At 30.4% G+C, this 10,587-nt stretch overlaps 1 protein-coding gene across 1 annotated transcript in view; it reads right to left on the bottom strand.

The window, feature by feature from the left end:
• Positions 1-10,587, bottom strand: part of LOC106470295 (neurexin-4-like) — a 65,860-nt gene that overhangs the window by 4,935 nt on the left and 50,338 nt on the right. Inside the window, 6 exon segments of the mRNA XM_022398900.1 lie at positions 2,355-2,618; positions 3,045-3,141; positions 3,563-3,696; positions 7,292-7,465; positions 8,777-9,013; positions 10,211-10,429. Coding sequence (XP_022254608.1) covers positions 2,355-2,618; positions 3,045-3,141; positions 3,563-3,696; positions 7,292-7,465; positions 8,777-9,013; positions 10,211-10,429 — 1,125 coding nt within the window.

Below are 10,587 nucleotides of genomic sequence, written 5' to 3'. Positions count from 1 at the left end.
AAACTAAAAAATTAATTTTTACTTTGTCTTATTTAACTCTGTCTGGGGTGAGCCAATTTAATGTATCTGTTGTACGGTTTATTTTATTGCACTGTGAAAAAAACGCTACTGGTGAAATATTTTGAAATTTAACATGAACTTTTTCCAGGTTATGTAGTTTTTGAAGATATTTTTATAAACCTGCAGCTTTGCAAAAATATTTTTATGAACTTGGTTGCTTTGCAAAAATATTTTTTAGAACTTGCAGCTTTGCAAAAATATGTTTATGAACTTGGCAGCTTCGCAAAAATATGTTTATGAACTTGGCAGCTTCGCAAAAATATGTTTATGAACTTGGCAGCTTCGCAAAAATATTTTTATGAACTTGCAGCTTTGCAAAAATATTTTTATGAACTTGGAGCTTTACAATATGTTTTTCTTAAGATACAATTAAAAATACATTTGTTGTTGATTTAAATTACTGGCATACAATACATTCAAGCAAGTTATTTAGACTGATAAGGCCCAAAGTAAACAAAGTACAAGTAGCACAAAAGCCTTTTTGGCAAAACAAAACTTGATACGGTTCAATGCAACATGACCTAACTATGCCTGCCTACTCTTCTTCCATGAAAAACATTTCTTTTCCTGTCATATTTCAGCATCATAATTTAAGTGGAGTGTAAAATAAAGCAAGCTTTATATATAAAAAAACAACAGAAAATTGGGACTGTAATTGTAGAATTTTGTCAAGTTTAAAAACAACTTAAGTAAAATGTTATGCACTGAAGAAGAAAAATAAATAGCAACTGAGACAGATTACCAGTATAAAAATGGTATTACACGAATAACTGTTAATGTTGACAGAGAATGGTCAGAAAAGCTATGGACATTTCTATTGTGCAAAGTCAACTTGAACTGTTATCACTGGTGCACAAACACAATCTAGAAAATATAAAAAACCATCAATATTGGAAGAACTGATATGGTCCTTTAACAAATAATAGTCTGATATCATAACAAAAGGATCTCAGGTCAATGAATACAAGCCCAGTTTATGGTACTAAAATGTTACTGTTGATTCCAGACAATAAACAGTTATTTTTTGAGAGGTCCGCATATTAAAAATCCATCAAAAAAAAAAGGAGTCACCTGAAATGCCAGATTTCTCAGCAGTTATCACAAAAGTGGAACAGTTTTATGATGAACTATGAAATTGACCAAAGCATTTCCCAAGTTATCATTTAGACTGTAGAGAACACATTACCGGGGCCTCACAATGAGTGTGAAGTCTAATACAGGTTACTTATTGAACAGTGTTACAGGCAGCTAGTCCTAATGGTCTAGGTCGGTGTTTCCCAAAGGGGTCAAAAATGGCCCCTAGGGTAGGGTTGGCCTATGTAACTAATTGCCCTATGCCTAGTAGCAACAGTGTGTGTAGCAACAGCGAGAAAATGACGTTCGGTCCTTTTCTAAAGTATTCCACAGTGTATAAATTTACGCAGTGATGAAAAATACATATTTTAAATATAAATTTTAATTTAATTACTTGCTTTATTTTATGCTTCTTAAAAAAATATAATAGTATTATGATTATTGAAATAAATAAATTCATAAATATTCATATGCTTGTTAAAGCCCATCCATCTCATAGAGAAAATTAAAACCTCATTCTTTTTTGAATTTTAAGTTTCCTAACGATTGTATTATGGTGAATAAAAATTGATTATATATTGAAGTTTCACTTATAATTTATATTATAAGAATTTAGGGGTCAATGACAACTTTATAAGTTCATCAAGGGGTCAACAACTCAAAAAGGTTTGGGAAACCCTGGTCTAAGGGAAGTGATATGTTTGTTGGAAGTGACCTTAAATGACCCAGAAGTTAACAACTGCCAATGTAACTGAAACCTTTAAAACAGTTTTTTTTTTACAGTGTAAATATGAATGCTCAGCTAACTTTGAAGAGAAAACATTATGATTTTTTTAAATGAATAGGCATTTGCATGTCACTGGTATGGAATATTGTGGTTTCAAAATCTGAACTTTTAAGTCAAAAAACAAAATGAAAGAATTCAACAAAACCTATAATTTTCCTGAACTGACGACTCATGAATTCAATCCAGAATGGAAATAAAAGAACCAAAAGCATATGATATTTTATAACCTTCTTTATTTCATAGAAAAGACTACATTGGCAAAAAATGTGGAGAAATATCCAAGATATTAAAGTTAAACTAAGCTATTCACAATGTTTATATATCAAGATTTAACCATGAGGTATGAAAAAATTAAGAAGCTCTCTTGTTATAAGTATATAGTTAACAGATAAAAAAATATATACTGTGTTAAATAACCATCAACTTTACAAACCTCCAAGAATAGTAGAATCATCCACTGCTGGCTCTGACACTTCAATAAGAACCCCTGGTGGAAGCGTAGGAGGTGGACGAGTTTCACTGAGTTCAGGTGGATGTGTTACAGGCTCAATCCCACATGTATCCTCTCGAACAGTTTCAGGGTAGGCTCTAACATTGGAACGTCGACTTTCCTGAAATAAGCGTCTTAGGGGGAAATGGTCATCAAACTGGACACGAGAAATGCATCCAATAAATCCATCCCCACTTTCCATGGTCTCTGTTGACAGAAATTAATTTTTTAAATCCTGCTCTTCTGATCTCAACATCATTTCAAAGAGATATATCACAAAACATTAACTTTTGAGAAAGAAAAGTACTGAAAAGATTAAAACATTTCATTTTTATATTAATTATTTATATTAGATCTTTAAAAGCTTTTTTAAGTCCAGTCTCACATACACAATGCTTATTATAGATTTTTCTTCTTTAAGTAAATATCTTGAACAAATTATTTATCAGAATGTCTTCAGTATGAAAGACTATCTTATACTACTAAGTTTTAAAACAATACTTTTATTGATAAAGCAGAAATTAAATGATTTTAAATAATCATAATTATCATGTTATTAACATAATCCAGAACAGATATTTGACATAAGATGTATTAGAAACCCTAAAACACTGTTATATAAAATGAACTTACCATTTCTGCCAACATAAATACTTTTTAGTCTGTTAAACTGAGCATCTGCTTTTCCTTCTATTTTGAACGTGTACACAAGAGGTTCATGGTTGTCAACCTTCCAAAAAAATTACATAAAATTTGTTTATAAGGAAACACGTACATTGTCTCGTAGATACTCTTACAAAAAAACTTTGCCAGAGTTTACATACATTTCTTTATTTAATATTTTGAAGTACTTTCTGGCTCAGGGTTACCAGTTACCAACAATTCAGATAAATAACTATAACAATAAGGTTTCGAACTTGATCACTTTCATTTGAAGTTCTAAGTGTTTGAACACGTCAGTAAAATAAAGAACAAGCAACACAAAGAGCACAGTGAAAAAAAAACGACATTAGTAGGAGAAAGATAGTTTTTTTTTTTAAATTTCAGCTGACAATTTTTGTCATAATTCAAAAGAGAACTAACTGATAATTTTAACTAGACATGCTAAACAAAGAGTTCATGATTGGTTTTATGTCCAGAAGTATACTTACATAAATAGTCATCTTGGTACCTTTATCAGAACGGACTATTTTAATATCATGGTTCTGTCCTAAAGCAAAGTTTTCATTTTTTATAATGATTTCTTGTCGCTCAAAGCCAAAGTCAAACACCAAACGCAAATGACCTGCAAACAGAAAATTCTTTTTTTATTATTTTTCAAACCATTTGAAAGTTAAACTATAATTTCAACATTGAACAATCCCACAGTTATGACCTTACATTAAAAAACAGATTCATTCTGAATAATGAACATCTAATATTACCATATCCAAAAAATAAAACTTTGAACAATATATCTTGTATCTGGATATCTTGCATCTCCAAAACCCACTAAACTAAAGATCAAAATCATAACACGGTTATTGGTTTACCAACATTCACATCTATATTTAGAACTTGGTTACATTCTCACAGTGATTATCAACACTTCTTCCTCAAAGGTCAAAGACACACGCTTGAACAGATTCTTAAATGCTCACTAACTTTAACTTCATTACATTCTGTTAATAATGTTCTGGGAGATTGCCACTGTAAATGTTTATTATTCACTTTTATTTCTAAGATTACTTATGCCTTTCTCTGTTGAAGAGATTACTAAAAATGACACACTTTTCAACAAGATATTTTAAGAATCGATTTTAACAGCCGATGAAAGACTTTGTTTTGTGTTTTGTCTTGCTATAACAATAAAAGGAAACTACAGAAGAATTATTGTGAAAACAATTCAGAGCAATAATAATGAGTTTGCAACAAAGTTTTACTACATGACACATCCCTCCATTTTGGACATTATTGGTACCTTCCAATGAAATGTAAGCTAACTTTATATATCAGAAAGTAATAAATCAATAATGATTAGAATGCATTAATTCATCACTTGAGTGTCCACTCACTATTGATAATATTTTCTAGCTGCAAAATCAATAATGTCTCATGATGATCAGCTAAATTCAGGAAATTAATTTAATCCTAAATCCACATACTAAGCTAACAGTGTAAAATATATTCACAAGAGTAAAATATGATCAGCTAAATCAGGAAATTTAATTTAATCCTAAATCCACATACTAAGCTAACAGTGTAAAATATATTCACAAGGGTAAAATCTAATAAACAATAATGATACTTAAAATATGATGCTTATTTTACTTAAAGATCAAGTCAGAAATCTACACAGGTCTTTTGAGCTGATAATATAGCTACTAAAGAAGCTACTAAAGACCTCAGTTATGCCATCTGACTTACAATATCTCCTGGATGTTAGCCTCAGGCAGGTTTCAGGAAATCTTGTTTCACATGAGAAGTAATGGTACTTAATCAACAAGGAGATTTCTTTGTATATAAACCTAAAGGTTATGAAATGCATGTAACTTTACTTCTTTTGTCTCTTCTGATGCTTAAATTATAACTTATTTTTTTGTCTGATCCAGTCGATGCATAGCCTTGACAAAAAAAACTTCTCTTTGACCTAATTCAGGTTGGTTAGTTCTGGTGATCCAATCATTTCAATATTAACTCTAAAATGCCCAGGTGCATCAATCTGAAACACCTGTTGTATAGTTTCTTTTACTGAATTGCAAAAAATAAACAAAAAATAGTTTGTAATTTGAGATAAACTTTCTACACGTTATGTAGTTTCTGTGAAATAAAATATTTTTCTAAGTGGTATTTATTATAATGATACTCAGCTTTTGTCCATCTTGAAAATGTGTGCACACCTTACCATCTAAATGTCCATGCGTTTGCACTTCATTTCAATGGATGTAAACAGAAGGTAGATATAAGTCTACTTTAGTAGACATTTTGTACAACAACATATTAAAAGCTTATCAAAGTTTTTAAAAAGGTCTAACATTAGGTTGTAGAATAATGTTAAAGTTTATTTATTGATAGTATTAAGTACAGTCATGTTTAGCCCAAACTAAATTAAAACAAAAAATGTACACAAGTTACAGTGTTAACTTATCTCTTTATGAAATATAGGGTGCACTTAATAAAGGCATTTAGGCCTAAGACAAGTGGGCTTGCAGATTTCAGTGTTTGCAATTGGAATTCCTTTGCATTATTCCAGAAATCCTGTATTTAAATAAGTACTGTTGCAATTAAGCTACTAATTTGAACACATCTGTGGGTCTTTGGAAAATTGTATGAATTTGTAGCATTGAAAATTCAAACAGATTTCATTATATTTTTTAAGAAACAAAACTGGTCACATTTTTTCATAGATTTCAATTACTGATTTTAATGTCTTCCAACATTCTTATAAAGTTTTTATTTTATAAAACTTTGTTTGTTTGTTGTTAAGCACAAAGCTACACAATGGATTATTTGTGCTGTGCCACCAAACATATCAAAACACAGTATTTAGCATTATATACCTTTAGACTTATCACTGACCCAATGGGGGGTGGGTCTTATAAAACTTTAAATTTTATCTTTGGTCTGATTTGAAAATTACATCACACAGTTTCACTTTCTTTACCATACGAAAATTATATACAAGCCAAGTTTTTTTTATTGTTAATAAGAAGGTTTCATCTTAATATATGTACGAAGTTTTACATTCATTTATATATTTGTTCTACATTTCTTTTCAATGATTTGCTTTGCCCACTCAAGCTGTTACTTAGGCTGATAAGGCCTAATGTAAACACAGCTTAATAATGTTAAATACTATTACAGCTTAAGCAGAAAATGCAATTATTTCAGACACTTAAGGGTATGATATATAGCATTCACTGAGTAAAAATACTGAATGTAAATTCACAGTTGATTTGGGTTTCATCTTCACAAGCAAATAATGGAACTTTCATTACTGCTTTTACAATCACTTTAGGTAACAAGACAGAACTGCTAGTGAAGTATCCTTGTGATGAACACTTGATCTTTAAGCCAGAAATGAGGTTTTCATATCAAATATGTTTTCTAATAATAGAGATGTGCAATTAAGAGTTTCACTTCTGTGTTCAATGAAAACTGCCTATTAGTTTATGTATCAGTGATTCTTTTGCTTGAAAACTTTACATACCCATGCACTTACCTGTGAAATTAAACACGATTTATATAGCTTTACACTTACATATAAACGTTTCAAACAAATTAAGATTTAAAAGTCTGATATTGCATTACCCTAGCATAGCTCAAGAATTGTTTTACCACCACAAGCTCAATTTCCTTTTGTAGGTGTTGACATCAGTAAACCTACTTAATCTGCCTCATCTCTGAAATCTTTGCTTTAATAGGTTTACTTTGATTGAGTAAACATAAGTGTTCAAAGGGTTTGAGGAATTGTAACTATTCATGATTTATATGAACAGGTTTCTATAACATCTTACATATCTTTTTTTTTTCCAATAAACAGGCTTATGAATTTGCGAGTCATCATTACCATTAGCAACAGAAAGTTGAACAATCACTATAACTGAAAGTAGCATTTGCTGACATGTTTGCTGAAATGTGCTCATACATATTCAAAATAGCTTATCAAGAATTACACCTTATGTTAAATCCTGTTTTCAAGAACCAAGTACAAACAGAATTCTGACTGAAATACATAAACTATGCTTCAAAATATGATAATCAATATTACATATACAATTTTTTTCTCATGACAATTACTTTTAACATTGTAAAATAAAATCATTTCAATGGACAATTCCAGGTTTACCTAAATGCCAATTTTTGGAATTGAAATTTAACTGTAAGCAAAAGTGACTTACCACTTGTTGACATCACAAGACTTAAGTACTCGCCCGTGAAAGAGGAGACACCTACAATCAGGCCATGGTGCTCGGTGGTGGTAAATTGGACACGAATATATTCTTCTAAAGTTGAGATTGTTGTCTCAAAATCATATCTGATGTAGTCCTCAGCTCGTAGGTTCACTCCAATCTCTGTAACATATTACATCTTATCGAGACGTGGAGTTAAACTTATAAATCTCATTGTCATCAATGCTAAAACTGTAACAATAGCTACCATGCTGTATCCAAAACTTACTATTAAAATATGATGCATGAATCAAACAAGCAGGTTGCTCATGATTAGAAAATAAATGATATCACATAAAAGCAGAACTAAGAATGTTTTCAATTATAATAAAAAAAACAATATTTATATACAATAATAAAATATGACAGCTTACTTGTACATCCTAAATACTTCCAGTAGTACACATTATGCCATAATGATGTGGACAAGAAGATGTACTGTCATTTAAACACATTTTAGTCTCACTGAACATTGCCTTCTAGTGAATACGTTCTAACACTGAATCATTAAGTTTCTATGAAGTTTTCAGACATGTGTTAATACATTAAAGGAATCTGTTGCAAGAATATATGAAATATCTGGATAGTCTAAGGTTATTGTGGTGTAGGAGGACATTATTTAAACCTGCATGCACAATTACAAATATAAGGTCTACACACATGATTCTAATTTATAAGAGACTTCAAATTTAAATATCATACATGAATAGTAGCTAGATGACAAAATGCAACATGTTCATTACAAATGGCATATCGACTTTCAAATTAAAACACAATATCAAAGGTTTACATTACATTTTAACTTAAAATAAGTGATAATACTCAAGTTTTATCTTTCTAAACAAAATTAAAGATGGATTTTTTTTTTATTAATAATAATGGCAATATTAAAAAAGTTTCAATCTTTGAATCATTTGCAGTCAACTTCAGTTCTAGAGGTCAAAAAATGTTATCACATAATAATTTAATTATTTGGTGCTTCACTTCTACTGAAGTTTAATTATACTGATTATCACTCATAAAACTTGAGTTGCTTCATTTACTTTCTAAATATCTTAATCTATATTCTCAGATAACTCTTTCACAAGAGCTCTCATCACAACTTTCTTATTGAATTTGGATAAAAATATTTAACACAGTATGACGCAGTTATTCTGCCAAAATTTACATCATAAGTGTGTGTGACAGCTGTAAATGAATCCAAATTAAAACAATAATGTGTCATTTAAACTTGATTTGACAATGTAGCACTGTCCATACTATTTACATATAACATGCATTCATTATAGATGTATAATATGTTTAAACATGACTTCACAACAATATAATTTGTTAGAAAGTACCTATTGATGTCAGTGGTGTCTATTTAACTTGCTAATACAAAAAAGTTCCTTACATATTGTATGAAAAAATAAAAGTGAAAACATAACTTACCATCTGCACAGATAGGACCTTTAAATGCTGTCCATTGACAATCACAGAGGTAATTAGAATAGCCTTCAAGGCATGTACCATTGTTTAGACAAGGGTTGCTCTCACATTTTCCCACACAACCATCAGTTATTCCATATAAACCTTCTCCAACAATGTTTCTCAAGTCTATCATCTCTCCATTCAGTAATAAGGCTCTTAGGCAACCAACATATCCTTGTCTGTAGTCTACTGTAGCACCTAAAAAATACAGTATCAACTTTTGTATCCAAAACACTAAAAATTTTGAAACTTTAATTCTAAGCCCTCTATTCAAGCAATATAAAAACATTAAATATGAAGGGAAAAATATGCTGTTAGACCCAGTTGCCAATATTACTTTCATAAACCATAATAAACATGCGTAAACACTATAGTCTATCAAACATTCAACTGTAACTTTCTGAAGAAAAGTCAATTTCATACACCAAAACATTTTCCTGACTATGAAACAAAGGAATCTTTAAATAACATTGGGCAAAACAAAATAAAAAATTTTCTGCTACTAGAAAAAATGCAACCTCTTCCGAGTAATTTGATGATACTGATTCTAAAACCTATGTTGAAAATTACTGATCACTAAGTATTAACCAGAGGTATACATAAACTATATATTTTGTCAGTGGTATGTGTGCAACAATGTATCTGAAGCTTTGATGAAAAATTCCTCCATTGTTGGTTGTAATCTTCTAAACATAGATTTTTTTTTTTTACACTGGCTGTTAAAATCTGTGGTTATCTTGGATGAAATTTTCATTCATTCATGATGCAAAATACATTTCCTGATTCTATAATCTTAGTGGATAACTATTTAGTGGATAAATAAAAAGTAGTACCAAGAAAATAGTGTTTCCGATTACCACTGTCATTGATTATTCCAATTATCCAAGTAATTGAAATATGATTTCTCATTAATATTTTCAGTTAATTCAAGGTTCTTCATCTTAATCGATTACTATCATGATGCACAAAAATAAATAACTAATCAAAACTAGTATTTCCAGTTATTGCTATTAATGATTATTCCAACCACCCAAGTCTTATGTGAGAATAATCAATTAGGTGAATGTACCTGATTAAGAAACCTGATAATTAATCAAATATCAAATTCTACTAACTGCTCAGCTCTACAGTGAAACAAACATGAAAGATATTAACATACTGTTACAAGCTATGCCACGAGCTACATAATGAGGTGAAAAAAAAGTGTACATTCAAAATATTTATGTGATCAATAACTGCTAAAACATAGTGGTTGTTACAAAAACCTTTCTGTTTTCTAGGAAACCTTGAATTATTTCTGATCATGCAAAATATAAGTTATTAGTTTAACTCTTAGTCTGAAATATTCATAAATCAAAATGTAACTAAACTTTAACTTAAAATTTTAACACTTACCAATAACAAGCTGGCTGGTCAAATACAAGGCTCGCACTGGTCCAGAGCTTTCTCGAACTTCCCCACTCAGGCTTCCATCCACCACAACCCGGGCTTCTTTGCGATTACGTTCTACTAATACAGAATGCCATTCATCGTTGTTAAGCTTGTACGTAGTTTCTAAACTAACTCCAAGTGGCCCATTACCAGCATGGTACTGGAACTGTATCTGGTCTCCACCTTTAAAAACACAGAGAAAATACTTTTGTTCATTACTTAACAGTCATATGGTATGCTACTGGATATACCCATACTTTTCATTACTTAACATTCATATGGTATGCTACTGGATATACCCATACTTTTCATTACTTAACATTCATATGGTATGCTACTGG

This window comes from Limulus polyphemus, unplaced genomic scaffold (assembly GCF_000517525.1).
Source record: "Limulus polyphemus unplaced genomic scaffold, Limulus_polyphemus-2.1.2 Scaffold3928, whole genome shotgun sequence".
Classification (NCBI taxonomy): Eukaryota; Metazoa; Arthropoda; class Merostomata; order Xiphosura; family Limulidae; genus Limulus; species Limulus polyphemus.
The sequence above is the reverse complement of the archived record's forward strand: the minus strand, read 5'-3'. Positions and strand labels throughout refer to the sequence as shown.